The following is a 16,360-nucleotide window of genomic DNA, read 5'->3' as shown; positions in this document are numbered from 1 at the left end:
ATTTAGACCATTTCCGTGCATATTTTCATAGTTTGTTCTACAAACATTGTTAGCTTCCATCAAAATTAGCATCGTAAAAAAGCCAAAGTTTTAAGTTGAAAATTCAACCTAAGTTGTTTTATGAATACGGACACAGTACTTTCCTTCATTTATTAATAATAAAAGAAAAAAGAAACGCTATCAATCATTGTTGTGCATATGTGCATATTTTTGTTTTATACTTACTAGCATTGTCAATATTTTTAGATTAAACAAAAATGCACAAAATAACCTAAGTTTCCTTATCTGCACCCTGCAATTTCCGATCTGTACTGCACCTTTAAAAATATTTATAAAAGAAACTCGTATTACTATCATTATCAAGTTTTATTCTAAATGTAAAACATATACATCAACAAAATATATCAACAAAGAAAAAACATGTTTAAAATAATACACTATTTGGTAAATCTACCTAACAGATTGTAAAAAAGGTTACATAACATCAGTTTCTCAATCGACTCAATGACTCTTTGATTCTCATAAGAAAAAAAAATGCAATTCTTATTTACTTAGTGTGTTATCAACCGTCTAAATAATGGCAAGCTTTCCTTGTTGTAAATTGTCGACTTTTTATAAATAATCAATATCATACACTGTCAAGACCCAATAAAAAAATCCGAGCGTTATCTGCAAGATAGGAAAAGTCTCTGGTATTTAAATGAAAAAGGCGGGAAAAGGGACAAAAGCTTCATTACATTTACCAGTGACACCAACTAAAATAATCAACATGGCAATATGGCGAATGTTTATAGAATCCAAACAATATGTATGCATAGGTATATACAAAATCAAATTAAAATAACAACACACAAATAAATCAATAACAAACGAACGTAACAAAGTAGCTGCACATGATGAAATAACTTGAATATTTTCATAGATGAAATACAATGAAAAAACAAAGAGACAATTTGGAGTCGCCATTTGTACCAACATCGACACTATTGAAACAGTTAAAACTCCTTGTTGTCCTTACAGTATTGGTTATGTCCTTTGTAATATGACTGCATGCATAAAATGTACGACATAGAGTTCGAAATCAACGTGTAATCGAACTTTGTCTCTTCAAGAGCATGTTTATAACAGATATAACAACTTCTTCTACACATTCTTACGACACGTTGTGTCGGATATCATTTTATTTACAATGAACTAATGTCTAAGCGTGGTGAGCGTGATGACGTCTCGATAGCTACGTGATAACGTCAAGAACACGTGTGGCGTGCGTGACCGGGTGATCACCAATAACAAACGCGTCCTTGAGCAAACCTGCAAATTCTTCAGGAAAAATGCCATCCTCGTCGTGATGGACCACCATCGCAACTTCGTCTGAATTAGTGAGGGGATTACATTCAATTTATATTATGAATCAATAATGTCTGTAAAATTGCAATCAATATATAAACACATACATGAATAAGATATAATTGGAATTGTTGTTTTATTTTTATTAAAACACGTTTACTTATTGTCTTTTGTCTAAAAGTTACTAACGTTACTTCTTTAAATCATCTCATGTAGCACGTTGTCCCGTAATAATCAAAAGAACTTTTTTCAGGAAATCACGAAAGAAGCCATGCTGCTTGTCTTATTAACATTAACATCGCTTATGTAAAGAAGGATAAACACAAATAACGGTACTAATCAGAAACCATAGCACATTTGGTACGGTAACCACAGTAAGTCTTTCTTAAGCAACAAATCTATGATACAAATGAAATAATTTCAGTTTTTTATGTACAGTACAAACCTTTCTCTATAGCGTCACCGATGTGCTTTTTCAAATGAATTCCAACCCCGAAGTTAATGACCTCTCCCGCCTTTGCTCGGCCAGCTCCCAACTTCCCTGTTACTATGGCACAATTCATTGAGTCGATGCTGTGGATGTGGCCTGTATATGGTCGAAGGAAAATCAATATTTATATAGAGAAGAACGAACAAAGTCGTGAAATAAGGCATGTTTCATTAAAGCGTATGACGGAAAGAATCTTGAAGCTCAGATTGTTCGGAAATTTATTTTTAAAATATATTTAACGAAAAAAAGTGTCAACAAAGTTTCACCTGTTATTTGTCTCCTTTTTGAGAACTTCAAATGTTATTTTGAACTAAAGACCAAAAAAGAAATCGAATCTTTCAAATATCGGAAATGTCGGCAGATCGGACCATTTATCTCATTAGCTCTTTAGAATAAATAAGATTAACAGCATTATTTCAGTAAATACCTGATTTTGCACATTGAATTTCATATGTGTATTTTGCCTTGGGCAAGACCTCAAACACATCCGCTCCCTTGCGGCACAGTTTGTCCGCAATTTCCTCTTGGACACCCTGAGCCACGATCATGGCCCGGAACTTGGCAAGGGCTCTTCCGTCATTCAGCGTCGAAGCTATCATATTAATAGCCGCATCCATGCTTTCTGCCGCGTTGATTTTGTACAGAAGCTGTCCACCTGAAGAACACATGTAAGTTTACAATTATATTAGTTTAGTTTTGATCGAAAGTTCTGATGTTTGATTTCAGACTCAGTAGTCGAAACGGTAACTCTAAGCTATGTATCCTTCTGTTATGCAGATCATAAAAGTGCTGCATACACTCCAACGTAAATGTTTAGATTTTGCCATGTAAGAAACTTGCTTTTCATGAGTCTGGGTCTAGTTTCAAACTTTAAAAAGTTTGTAAACATTGGCCCTGATTTGAATTACTCTCGATTTCGCATCTTAGTAGTAGATAGTAGTAACGTATGTAGTTACTAACCCAATACACCTTGTGTAGTAACTAACCCAAGACAACTTATGTAGTAACTAACCCAATACAACTTATGTAGTAACTAACCCAAGACATATAGAAATAATTTGAATATAAAAGAAGGAAGAGCAATACTTGTACTAATTAATGGGTATTTATTCACCAAAATGGCATGCAATATATTGGGTGGGGGGTACATAGTAAGTAGTTCAAAGGTCAAATCATTGCAGAGTCACGTGTATAGTTCAGTCAAAAGTTAAGGAGTATATTCGATAAAGAGGCTAGCGCAACGTAAAGAAAATCCCCACTCAATACCATAACCGAATGATCCCTTATAAGGACTGTTATCTTAAAGTACATCACATGAGTAACCCACTTAATTATGTGCAATTCAAACATCACTATACAAATAGCGATAACAGAAATATTCATTTACATAACTTTCTCCAACACGACATTTCAAGGACAAGTAAATATCGCCTCATTTCCCGCCACAACAAATCAGAAAATTGGGCCACTGCGTCAGTGGGTAACTAAGATTAAGATGTGAACCAAACAAGTGTTTATATAATCATATATACAGGTTTAGGGATAGGTCAAATGTGAGATGATAAAATACTAATAAACCGACTTTCGCCATACCAAGTCTTGTTACGAGGTCTGTTAAATCGTTTGGACCATTGCCATGTAGACACTCAATCGATTCAGCCACTTCGAAAGCGTTTCCGATTTTCTTTCCGATTGGTGAATTCATGTCGGTAAGTAGGGCAACAGTCTGCACACCAGATCCGTTTCCGGCGGCAACCTGATAGGAAAATTACTGTAATGAGAACTGTATACGCACAAAAGCCCCTTAGTAGTCACTTGATATTTCAACTTTGTTTTACAAAATCAAATATTAATGATTGATATAGGATCTAGCATTCTTATATTTCTCTTTTATTAACACGAACTAAGTATGGTTTACACATTTTGTTGATAAAAAAACAAAGAGTAAATTTAGAAAAGCTGTTATATATAAGAGAAAGTATCAAAAGCCCCAGCGTCGATCATCATAGTATAATTTTAAAACATTCTAACTTATACAATCATATAGATTAACCAGAGAATAGTAGACTCAATCGCCCTTGGCTGACCTACAAAACTTTTTTCTAAAATTTGAGGGTGATGGAACAGTTGCTGGACTCTGAGACATGTTGGTCAAAAGTTTAACCAAGGTTTAGGACATAGTTAGATAAGGTCAACCACAACTGGTTCATGGTCCAATTAATTCTTGGATCGCGTGTGTTTTGTTTTATCATTCGACTTGCTTTCATGTATGTTTGATCATTATGAATCGATATTTATATTTTGGGTAGACAGTTTTTCGTTGTTGATTTTCACCCGAAAACAAGGTAACATTTTTTAAAATGTACTACTTGTTTCATATGCCTATATGTCTTCTTTTAGTGACTGACGAACAAAAGTCCATACAATAATATTATTCAAGCATACGTACTAAATAAAATAAATTTAAAAGGTCAGATAACAACACAATTACCATTCTTTGTGCAAGTTCTCGTGCGTCTTTCTCATTCTTCAGGAAAGCCCCCTTCCCAATTTTCACGTCTAGAACAAGAGCGTCCAATGACTCGGCGACTTTCTTGGAGATTATTGAGGCTGAAACATCAAGACATACACTTGTTAAGATCAGACATCAATGATAAATTGTGTGTTTCTGTGCATACTTTTAAAGAAAATTCTCGAATATATTGTATACAAAATATTTTGCGAACAATCACGAGTAGTTTTTTTTTAAATGTGTGTACCCTCAAATGATTAAAATTCACATTTATAAGCGACGTGAGAGAAGAACATTAGGTAAGTGTTATCAAAGATTAACCGTACTTTTATCGGGCTAGCAACAATAAAAATGTTTATCTAGGCTTATGTACGGTAAATTTTAAAGCTCTCTATTATATCGTTTTGTTTGGCATTGCGGTTTGGTTGGCGATGGCCAACAACAAACAATGCAAAATCCTCTGTAAAAAATACTTTTTAATTTTACTGGATAGGCCATGACTAATTTTGACATTTTTTAGTTTTCTCCGTAAACTTTCAATTATAAATGAAATGTCAATATTAAGTTCAAACCGTTATATACGAAATGCAACAGAGTCGAAAAACAGTATTTGTTTAACAATTCATTACCTACAAGATAGAGCTAAAAATGTACCCGATCGTTAAGCTGATACAGATATCTCAACAGCAAATAAATTAATTTGAATAAACACAGACATCTTAAATTGTGTCCTTACATGTTATTAGGCCAATGTTTTCTGTCGTTGACGTCACATCGCGCGTGGCATACATAATTTTGTCTGCTGGCACGAGATTGCTCGTCTGTCCAACAATGCAGCAGCCGACGTTTTCAAGAATCTTGATCATGTTTGCGTGCGATTGGGAAACCGTGAATCCAGGAATGGCTTCAAGTTTGTCGAGTGTTCCGCCTGTGTGACTCAGACCGCGCCCCGACACCATCGGTACCTGTGATAAAGAGAGTGAGAATTCGCTAGTGCCTTCTTTTCGCTAGACATATGGCGATTTCTTGTGCTATGATATTATGATTTCAACAATTAAATAGATTTGTTGTAGTTTTGTTGGAGTTGACAATTTACAGCATTTAACATTATACTATTTCTGCAGTTGTATGGTTCCTTTTAGGTGGAATTGTATTTATGGAATTCGAATTACTGTTACTTTTCGTTTAGGTGTTTTATTTTTTTCTTTGGTGTACTTGTTGTCCCCTGCTGAAAGCTGCACTCACCTTCATACCACACGCGGCCAAGGCGGGTGCGAGAATCAGGCTGACTTTGTCCCCAACTCCACCAGTGCTGTGTTTGTCGACAATCCTGCCCTTCCATTCCGCTGGCCACTTCAGAACCTCACCACTGTGTGTCATTGCGCGCGTCAAGTAGGTCGTCTCCTCAGAATCAAGGCTGCGGATGTACATCGCCATCAGCATGGCGCCTGTGAGAGAAAGAGAGAAAAGCATAACGCCCTTGTATCTGTTACGCCTCTGTATCACACTCTTCACCGCAAAATCCCGCGCTACTATCCAACCCCAACCCCCGACCTGCACACAAACCGACACTCCAATAGGCACAAAACTTTTACTCAGAATTTTTTTTGCAAAATTCGGATGTGAATTTGATATCTTTGTAAACGAAAGTTGAATTCAGGCAGTGCGTACTTGATATATAATGGCTAGTTGTTTTAATACTTTGAACAGGAAATCACAAATTAAGTTTACTGGGACAATAATAAAACTAAGATTTTCATATTTTAAAACATTACTCCGGTGTAAAAGATCATAACAATTCATCTGTGTCTATATCTAGGATTCTACTTTAGGCTCATTCAGTTTATCAATCAATGTAATTGTTTAAAACACTGTGTATTGCAAGCTTTATTTCCAATAGGCTGTAATTGATGTATTTGAAAAATGAAGTATTGCGTGTACAAGTCAGGCATGAAGTATAAAATTATTTGCTTTTTCGCTTTTAAATATGCTGTCATATGGAACAAATTCATAATATTTCAAGGCATTAGCATGACGTTTTTTTTAATAGTTTTTGGGGAAGATAATTCAGACTAGTTGTTTTTGCATAGTGATATGTAACCATGTAAACACAGATTTTCTTCAGGTTAAAGGCATGTCCTTGACGTTCAACTGCTTAACTGAATTTAGACAGTAATGTATTCAGAAAGGAATATTTGAGTGACATAAAATGTATATAAACACGTTAAATCTGTCATGTTTATTTTGAATACGCTAAATTAAGAATATATACCTATAGAGAATGCATTCTGAATAATGAACATGATTTTGTTGTATAATTATCCATTTATATTGTCTTTAATCAAAACAATATGAATACTAAAAACTATATGCTGTGTGTTCCTGTGGATTAAAACAGTTAGTTGAGTAAGTGATATGCATTTTTTCCTCAAATCAATATGATTTAATGATAAATGCTCTGAATTTTTGACGTTGCTAAACTTACGGCGACATTTTTAGAAACAGGGTCAGGAGAAATATTTTAGATATTTACAGAGTGAAATTGATCTATTTTTAGATCGGATTGACTCATTGAGGATTGAGTCATGGAACTCCAAATTTCTATTTATAGATCAATATCGCGTTTAATCCTGTTTGTAAAAATGTTCTCTTGGTTCATTATAAAGGGTTTATTTATACATAATACATAATCATGTAAAAATGATAAAATTTCCCATAATCTACTAACAGATTTATAGGTAGGATTAGCTTCTGTGTGGTGGAACTCAAAAATTCTATTTATAGATCAATATCGCGCGTAATCCTGTTTATACAGATGTTCTTTGTTTCACCATGAAAGGTTTATTTATACATAATACATAATCATGTTAAAATGCTAATGTTGCCAATAATCTTTGATAGATTTATAGGTAGGATTGGCTTCTGTGACATGGAATTCCAAATTTCTATTTATAGATCAATATCGCGTTAAATCATGTTTATAAAACATATTGAATATTGATTCAGCATAAATCGTCACCTTAGTGCAAGAACGCAATATTTGCTTCTATTTCTTTATGCAGTTATTGAGTTATTGCACTAAGGTGACGAAATGGTTTATTTATACATAATACATAATCATGTAACAATTGCTAATATTGAAAATAATCCGACGCAATAACAGTGCACGCAATAGTGTAAATAAAACTATTACAAAAAATCAAACTCAAGGTAGATTTACAAAATTTAATACCTTTAATGCATTCATAATGAGTTTAAGCAGGTAAGGCCTGCAGTAAACGCAGAAAGAACCGATAACTTTACAGGAACAAAAAAAAATCAAACAAAGTTGAGATTTTTTATAAAATTAAAATGTTATTTTTATACAATAACCGATTTGATGAAAAAGTACCGCATGTTAAATTAGATGTGTTTTTGTAAAGTTTAATTTGTTATTATAAATGTTCGTAAATTAATGGGGGCACTTTGGTCGGTAAAATAAAATTGAAAAAAAAACACACATAAATATCAATTTGGGCAGTAAAAACAAACACCAAATAACTCAACTTTCCATTTTTAATTATAATACAAGTATCATAAATATTCGTACCTAATTGCGCATCTTGCACATGACCTGCTACTACTTCTCGCACAAAATATTCCACCTCTTCACGAGTTAGGGAGTTTCCATCTCTTTTCTTTTGAATCAAGTTAGGAATAGTTCCCCGATTGATGCTTCTTGAGCAAGGAGGCATTTTTGTTTTGGATTTGGATTTTTCTTCTATCGCTTTCAAACAACAAATATAATTTAAATTTGTTCAAAATTCTTCCCGGACGGTATTGCTTTGTTCAGTCAACCCAAGATTTAACTTATAAATCAAAGACGCGTCTACGCCTTTCAATTTAACTTCTTCAGAATGTGACAATTGTATAGAAGTAGCAAGACTGGTGCGCCCTTATATATCGCCAGTTGTAGACGGATATTGCAAAGGAGACTAGTTTCTCTTTAGCCCTCCTTCTAACAGTTTTTGTCATGTGATCTACGTGATGTTTACAATTATTTAACGCATTATAGTGTACTTTTTTCCAAAGCGGACGATTTTATCGTAATCATAAAATCAGCGATATTGTTGATATCGTTATCTTCCTTGTGTTATTAAGGGAGTCTTTTTATAAAAGGGAATTCTTTTTGACGCTTAATAGCGTAATGATATGTTATCCATCAAACGACAAGGATAGCAGGTACATTACTCAACTGAAAACGTAAACAAGTCAGGTTACCGTAACCTAAGTTTGTTGCATTAAGTTCAACTTAATCAAATTTAAGTGCTTATTGGCAACATTAGCATTAATAGATGTACTTATACTATAAATAAAATAGTGTAACCGCAATCTTGGAAAACGGATGCTACTTATAAAACAAGTCGCGACCAAATACGGCCTTACACACTTATCGAGGTTTGAAAAAAAGCATGATGCTTAAGAAAAAGGAAAGGGAGCTGATGTTAAAATGGGTATATTGTTTCGAAGTTTTTAGAACCAAGATGTAATGATTTATTTTGTTAATAGAAGAATCTTCAAAGCAAGAAGGGATAAAGGTGCACCCTGGTCTCCATGAAAACAAAAGGGGCAGTGGGGAGCACCCGGCTAATACTCTTTAGATGAAACCCTATTGTACTGATCTTACGTTAAATCAGCAAATGTTGCATTCAAATAAAAAGTTTGCGGGGCTTGTTGGGGAGGATCCAAGTCATCATTTGGAAGTCATGTATCCCGTTTTGCTTTGGTCAGATAACGGCTCATTATGTGCGTTTATTTACATCGCGTTTCAATGCTATCTCGTATATCAGTATATTGTTTTTATGGTATATTTAAGGAAGATAATGTCATAGCACGAATGCATTCCACTCAATGAATCATCATAAATCAAAAGGCAGCGTTGCGCTGATCTATTTTATCTCCGATAACAAGGTTTTAGTGCACGCATGCTATCCTATATTAATACATGTTCATATATGAAGTATAAAGAAAATGATAGCTTGTCCTAGGTATAGCCTTATAAAAAAATAACATAATTATACATTTTGTATATTTTTTATAAAGTAATTCATTTTCCAAAAACTTCATTTTTGAGATTTTTATATTATTTATTGGCTTTTGACATAGTAGATTGTCTTCCAGCGTAGGAAAGACGCGCATATGGGATTATTGCGACACCAAGAGCGCTATCTGACTTAAGTGAATATTAAACTCTTTTTGATAAACTAGATTATATGATTAGGGTTATTTATTGTTTTATTCATTGCGAGGCCAAATATTAATTAATATTAAGTTAACTCCTGTTTTAATGATATATTTCTTTTCCTTTCTTTTTTTTAAATTTGTCTTTATCGTTTTTATCCAAAATCATTTTTAGATTATTTATGTCCTTCAAACATGGTTATATTCCATATAAGGTTTCCCCTTTTGGGTTGTTATCGCCCAAACTATTTAATATCATTAGTCTTGTTTTCTAACAAAATGAATGTGCGTTCTCTGTGTACTTAAGTAAATGTAAGACTACATTAGGCACACCGACAAAAGGGACAACTGAGTGCATGTTCAAAATGATGGACTTTAACCGTTCGCTGTACATAGCTGTCATGCCGCCATAAAACCTGCACTCTCACAGGTTGTCATGCCGCCATAAAACCTGCAGTCCCACAGGTTGTCATGCCGCCATTAAACCTGCACTCCCACAGGTTGTCATGCCGCCATAAAACCTGCACTCCCACAGGTTGTCATGCCGCCATAAAACCTGCACTCCCACTGGTTGATCGTTTTGACAACTATTTTTTTATGTCTTGGAAGTAGCAATTTTTTTCGTGCATATCTAGAAACCAGTGATATAACACTGCTGACAAAATGAGATGGGTTTTTTTCATATTTACGTTCGAAAATTAATGTAATCATACATATATTCTTAACGCGTTTATTCAGCTATATATGGACCTTATGCATTATATCGAAGAAATCAACAGTGAAAAATGCAACGCAGCCGTTTTACATATGTTGTACTCTCAGTTTTACTTTTTAATAGATTGGTAGTTACGGACCGCCGTGTACAGAAGTCAGACTTATGACATGTTATTTATAGTAACTATAGTTTGACTTCGCTGTGTTCCGACACCACTCGTTATCTTTCGAAAGTTCTTCGCAAGAAATTTAGATATTTAATGACTGTCCGTTTAAAAACTTTGCTTTCGTACATATTTATACGCACATAATGTTTAATATATATCAAGCGAGTACTTTACATCGATAAATCGCTTATGATAATTGTTAAATTAATTTGGAATCAGATAATCGCTTTAATTGAAAGCTTTGACCTTTCTTCATAACATGGTGCAAAAGATCAGTTTAAAAAGATAACAGTGTATGTTTTGACAGTGCTCCGTCAGACGGCCGTATTGTGAAAAGGTTTGACGATAAGAAACAAAACTTTCATTCAAACTTTGGCAAAAGACCGAAAGCGGGGCTCTGTAAGCGACGTAGACTGAGCTATGTTAAGTTAATAGTTAAGAAAATAGGAAAGATATCTTTGTTTCAAGTCTTCATTCGAAGCAAAATTTTGCCTTCCGAAGTAGCATTTCATCACGTGGTATATCGAGGGGTGAAAGCGAAAAAGTTCTATCTGCTTCTTTATTTAATGTCACTTAGAACCTTTTCGCATTCATCCCTCGATTATTATACACACTGGATAAGCTCTTTTTACATTACAACTTTTGATGAAGAAATCCATCAATCAGTTTCAACTTAACGCCACAAAGAAATTAATATAAGCTATTCAAACAAAAAGGTCAAAACGCATCTAGTTTTAAAGATGCTCACTTACTCCCAAATAAGATTTACCACAGTTAATAATATTGTTTTAATCTTCCAAACAGGATGAATAAATGTCGAAAACAATGGTTCTTATGAAGGATACCGAGTTGAATTTAAAAGAAATTAGCATAAAACACGGTATTTCGACCTTATGAAACTATAGTAGACCACAGTAAATCGTTTAACGTTCACCAATCGTTTAATATTTTTGCGCTTTCTGCTATTAAATACACGGCAACAATATTGTTCTCAGTAATTAATATTTTCCGCACATGCATTATTTAGTAAGTAGTTAAAGGTTTATCAGTCAAAATTTATGTTTGTTATACATGTGTATGTATTGATTTTGAATAAGAGTGTCACTTTAAACATTATATTCAACATAAATATCTTACATTGCAATAGTGTGTATGTCATTATATACATGATATATTGAATCGTGCTGAAACGAAAGCGGAGCTTATTATGTTTCTCCAAAACGACATCTTGTAAATCATTTTCCATCAAACAATGCAAAACATTTCTCGGCAAACTTCCGATGGTCTGAAATAACTATGTAAAATCTTTCGCCGTTGCCCATTCCAGTTTTGAAAATATATAAATGGTTTTGTATTTTATTTCTATTTCTCCCACTCTCTTTAAATATTCACGACCATATTCCGATGAATAAAACTTTTAATTGGTTTGGCCTTAATGCGTTTCTAAATGAGTATATGTATGACCGATATTTCCACTTAAAGGAAGTAAATGCTTGCAATAACTTAAATAGCTTTTATCGAGTTTCATGTGAAGGTTGAATTACTTTCCATATAGTAGATAGAAAGGACAATGTAGATAAATCCTAGTTTTGATGATGTGTTTCTATTGATTTACAAGAAAGACATGTATATATTTTATTGATTTTTTGTTATTATCGAATTAATGATATTTAAAAGTTGCACCGGGCTTCTGTTGTTTAGTCATGTCATTCTGAATTATATCTATATTGACTGGGACGGACAAACAAGTAGGTGTATAATATATAAACCAAATGTGAACGTCGGAGAAATCGGCATATAGTCATAATTGTTGCAATGAGCCAGGCATATGCCCCAGAGTATAAGTAAAACAAAATATGCGTGTTCTGTAGCCATTAAGATACATTTGGAAGCGAGTTCACCGGAGAAAACAGAAATTAACTGATTTCTCGATAGTACTCGCTGATTGTTTTTTTTTTGCATCAATGGCTTCTTTGCAGTCATATAAAAAAAATCTTAAAGCGTTAGTAACGCTTTTAGCCATAAACCATAACTTTTCGAACAGAAATATGAAAAACGGCTATTTTGTTAGCAGTCTTATATAAAAAAAAAACAATCCGTACATTTGCACAAAAGATAGCTCATTCAAACTCAGTAGTTTGGTATGAATGAACTCCTGCTTTGGTGTCTATGACCTATAGTTTTAGTGACATTTACCCCCCAAAAATGCTTAAACTGTAAATATGTGAGAGTGCATCTTTAAGTTCAACTATGATAGGACCACATTAGCAAAACACGTTAGCATTTGTTTTAACATGTCAGTTCTTGTTTATCAATGATATATCTGTCTCAAACACGGTTTGGTCAGGCCAAAAAAAATACCTGTGTTTCCGGTAACACTACGAAACCTATTTTTTCTGAATACATCTTTATTTTCATTGTTACGGTGTCTCTGGTCCCGGGTCCGGGGAATAAACACTCATTCCTGATCTGTATTACCGAGACCCTTTGTCAACAGGAAAACAAAATGGCGGCGTCAATACTGTCAGTGGACGCCATAAAATGTCCGCATTTTGGGGGCGTAAAATCCCTGTGATCTTTTCTCAACAGCATTGAGCTGTATAGCAGAGTTCGGCAAACCTTTCATCCTGTCCGACCTACCGACCCTATTCTTTACGGCATGTAACCGAAAACACAGGTATTTTTTTGTTTGGCCATAGTAGCGTGTGTCACCAAAACACAAGTGAGTGATTTGTCACCAGTTTTTCAGATGTTTATAAACATGAAAATCGATTTTAAAGCATAATTAATGACGTCCACATCAAAGGTCGGTTTAAAAATTTGTTACTTGAATAGTCCACTCCAAATGAAACTGATCTTATCTAGATAATTGATGATAATTGGTAAAAAAATCATTTTGGCTTTCGAAGATATGTACTAATGGAGTATATATAAAGACATGTTAATGTGCATAACTGCATGTTGCCTGCCGACATTTAACGTCCTGTCAATGCCGCTTTTCTAATCAATAATGAAAATAGTTGCGAATCAAATGGTTTGATTATTCAAGGAACTTCATTTGAAATTGCAAGAAAAAAAATCAATTGCATTTATGATAATGATTTTAAAAATATTATTTGTAGGTGTTTTTTTCTTACTAAGTCTGGTCATGTTGTCGAGTTAATCCGAGAGCCGATTACTTTCTGCTCAATGTTTTTGTCTTTGCATTTGACATCAGTTTTAAGAGCCAATTAAAAAATCAACAGTAAATCGAAAAATAAAATAACTCACCTAGCTGGGCATCTTGTATCGACCGATTGACCACACCTTCCACAAAGAACTCAATTTCTTCTATAGACAACGACTCCCCGTCACGCTTCTTCCTTATTATGTCAGCTATTCGGAGACGAAAAACGCTATCAACTCGTTGCCTGTTTTGAGAACCCATTTTTTTCCGTTCCGTTCTTTAGGTACTTATTTGTGTTTTTTTGTGCAGCAGGAAATAAATTTTCTTAAGGAAGTGTTAACACTGAAACTTAAGAAATAATCAATCCGATATTTAAAGTTCAACTTTACGATTCACAACTTTCAGCAAAGTTTATTTCTGACCGTTATTAACACTGTGATGACCGAGAATGGATCGTATTTGAGCGTGATCCGAAATATTTAGAGCTTTTATAAATGTTTGGAAATCTACATGTATGTAGGAATGTGAAAGCAAAATATCGGTTAATGGCTTCAGAATATGTCCAGTCAAAATATAAACTGACACTGTTATCTCCCACTTACTAGTAAGGTCGTATCTTGTGGTATTTGCGATACAAACTCCTTATCATAGCGAAATGTCAGTATACAAACATGTACGGAAGAAAAGTACATCGAAGTTGTAACCGTGATCTATATTCATTCACATACTCTAACGAAGCCCATTCATGCCCTGATTACTGAGTACACAACTTGACGAGTCCTTAAGCCGTTCAATCTCCTTAAGATAACGCAGCCTGAAACAAAACTCCCCTGTACTTTAAACATTCGCTGTTTTATAACAGGCGCCATTAGACGAGGTAATTTAAACTACAGCCCTAATTAAATATAGCTTACGCAAACGGACCATAATATTTGATATTAATTTATTTCCATACGTGAAACAGTTTCCAAAAACTCATATGCCATGATAAAGTAACATTTAGCTTATGATTTAATCTCTTCCTAAGACCATACAGTAAATTAAAGCAAGTTCCAGATGCAAACAGATCGTTATGTGCCTATGAAAACGATTGAAATTTGTACGAAAGCGTATAGAAGTGTAAAGAAAACAAATACCGGTTTGTCGCATTTAATCCTTCGCTCTCTATATTTCAAGTCGAATATATAGGCATTTGATAAGAATTTGGCTTTAATTAGTCTTAAATGCTGTATTTTTTTTATAATCTATGCATATTCTTTCTACCTGATTGTCATTAATTGTTTGCTTGAACAAAAATCGTTCGGTTCAGATGATATTTGATACACTTTTGTGAATTAAGTACAATAGTGATATTGATCGATATGTAATATGGCGTGCGTGTACACGTGTGTGTATGTGTGTGCGTGCGTGCGGGTGTGTGTTTGTGTGTGTGTGCGTGCGTGCGCGCGTGCGTGCGACGCACGTGTGTGTGTGTGCGCGTGTGCGCGCGTGCGTGCGTGCGTGTGTCTGTGTTATGTGTGAAGAAATTTTGTAATCGAATAACTAGAAAGATTATTCTGTACCCCCGTCGCATATCTGACATTAAACATAAAGTACAGGCAGACACTTACTTGGTAGGCGTTGCTGCCATTTTAATTTTACGAACTTATTTTACAAGTGCACTGGCATACATCCAAGGCGGGTGTATGGCGGAGATGGCCGGGGTGTTCCGATTGTGCTTCAACCAGTGCATTTATGACGTCATCTTTATTGGTCGTCTTAGTGTTCACTGCCTGTGTCAATGCGGTAACCCCAATGTTTGCCAATGACGATATCTTGATATGTTGTGTTATGTGTGTTGTTTTGTAGTTATGTATTCTAATGTTTTTTACAGCCTTAAAGTGACTAGACACCAGGTGATACAATTGCAGGAAGAACATAAAAATGTAGCCGTATGAATCGTACGTACTGATATATCAAATCGCTCACGACACATGTTTCTTTCGCAATTTTTGGGGTATTTCTCCAGTTTGAAATTAACTGGGGCTGTCTACCATGTTAAAACAGTCAAATTGAAAATAGCGTCAGTATATATATTTGTAATAATAACGAGACTTCCACATGATGAATACTCACTATAAACTGGAAAACTATTATGCGCTAATTTTAAACGGGTTAAGTCAGCTAAAAAGCGACAAAATATAATTCTTATCATGCAAATTGATGAACTATCGGCCTCATTCTAGCTCGTATAGATAATTCTAGGCTTGTCTTGTAGAATTAAAATATTTGCCGATTTTGAACCATCTGCTATCAGGCCCATTCAATCCGTGAGCCTTAAAACACGGTATTAGTTAACTTTGTGCCGTCGTGTATGTCCTTTGTTTCTCCCTTGTTTTTACTGACCATTCTAAGGCATTTATCTAATCATTTAAAAATTGCGACATTTTTATGTTATCTGTGTTTGATGTCTTATGACATCGTTTGTTTGACGTCAGTGTAATTGAGACCTTGACATGTGCATTGTTATTTCTAGTCTACTGGCCTCGTCCCTGTAGTATCTTAAGATGTGAACGTCAGGGTGAGGAATCACAGGTGTTCTCAATTTGACGGATTATTTTACAATTGTGCAACGCTGTAATTTTGGCTAACGATTGCATCATTGAAACACAAGCAAATTTAAAGTGTTTCACACGAAGTTTGAAGGGGGTATATTGGAGTCACCCTGTGGTCGGTTTGTCGGTCGGTTTGTCGGTCGGTTCGGC

General features: G+C 34.5%; 1 protein-coding gene and 1 long non-coding RNA gene across 4 annotated transcripts in view; one reads left to right on the top strand and one right to left on the bottom strand.

Moving 5' to 3' along the window:
• Positions 1 to 351: 351 nt before the first annotated feature.
• LOC128236488 (thymidine phosphorylase-like) lies at positions 352 to 14,890 on the bottom strand. 3 transcript variants are annotated; one of them, XM_052951372.1, is made up of 9 exons: positions 14,753 to 14,890; positions 13,721 to 14,430; positions 5,595 to 5,797; positions 5,086 to 5,314; positions 4,329 to 4,447; positions 3,431 to 3,593; positions 2,265 to 2,492; positions 1,793 to 1,933; positions 352 to 1,371 (listed from the first exon to the last, which is right to left on the bottom strand). In XM_052951372.1, the coding sequence occupies exons 2-9, from the start codon at positions 13,875 to 13,877 to the stop codon at positions 1,235 to 1,237; spliced, it is 1,377 nt and encodes a 458-aa protein (XP_052807332.1). In that variant the 5' UTR covers positions 13,878 to 14,430; positions 14,753 to 14,890; the 3' UTR covers positions 352 to 1,234. The 3 variants fall into 3 exon arrangements, with proteins under 3 accessions (XP_052807332.1, XP_052807333.1, XP_052807334.1); XM_052951373.1 differs by lacking the exon at positions 14,753 to 14,890 and having other exon boundaries at positions 13,721 to 13,964; positions 14,219 to 14,665; XM_052951374.1 differs by lacking the exons at positions 13,721 to 14,430; positions 14,753 to 14,890 and adding an exon at positions 7,939 to 8,279.
• Positions 6,480 to 16,360, top strand: part of LOC128236489 (uncharacterized) — a 71,738-nt gene continuing 61,857 nt past the window's right edge. Inside the window, exons 1-2 of the long non-coding RNA XR_008261366.1 lie at positions 6,480 to 6,755; positions 15,490 to 15,556. This is a non-coding gene — a long non-coding RNA (uncharacterized LOC128236489). The remainder of the gene's footprint in view (positions 6,756 to 15,489; positions 15,557 to 16,360) is intronic.

Source organism: Mya arenaria, chromosome 6, assembly GCF_026914265.1.
Source record: "Mya arenaria isolate MELC-2E11 chromosome 6, ASM2691426v1".
Taxonomy (NCBI): domain Eukaryota; kingdom Metazoa; phylum Mollusca; class Bivalvia; order Myida; family Myidae; genus Mya; species Mya arenaria.
The sequence above is the reverse complement of the archived record's forward strand: the minus strand, read 5'-3'. Positions and strand labels throughout refer to the sequence as shown.

Coding starts and splice junctions, on each gene's coding strand:
- LOC128236488 (XM_052951372.1), bottom strand. CDS start 13,877: ATGGGTTCTCAAAACAGGCAACGAGTTGATAGCGTTTTTCGTCTCCGA. Junction 5,315..5,594: donor TGGCCGCGTGTGGTATGAAG/GTGAGTGCAGCT, acceptor TCTTTATCACAG/GTACCGATGGTGTCGGGGCG. Junction 3,594..4,328: donor GAGAACTTGCACAAAGAATG/GTAATTGTGTTG, acceptor TTTTCCTATCAG/GTTGCCGCCGGAAACGGATC.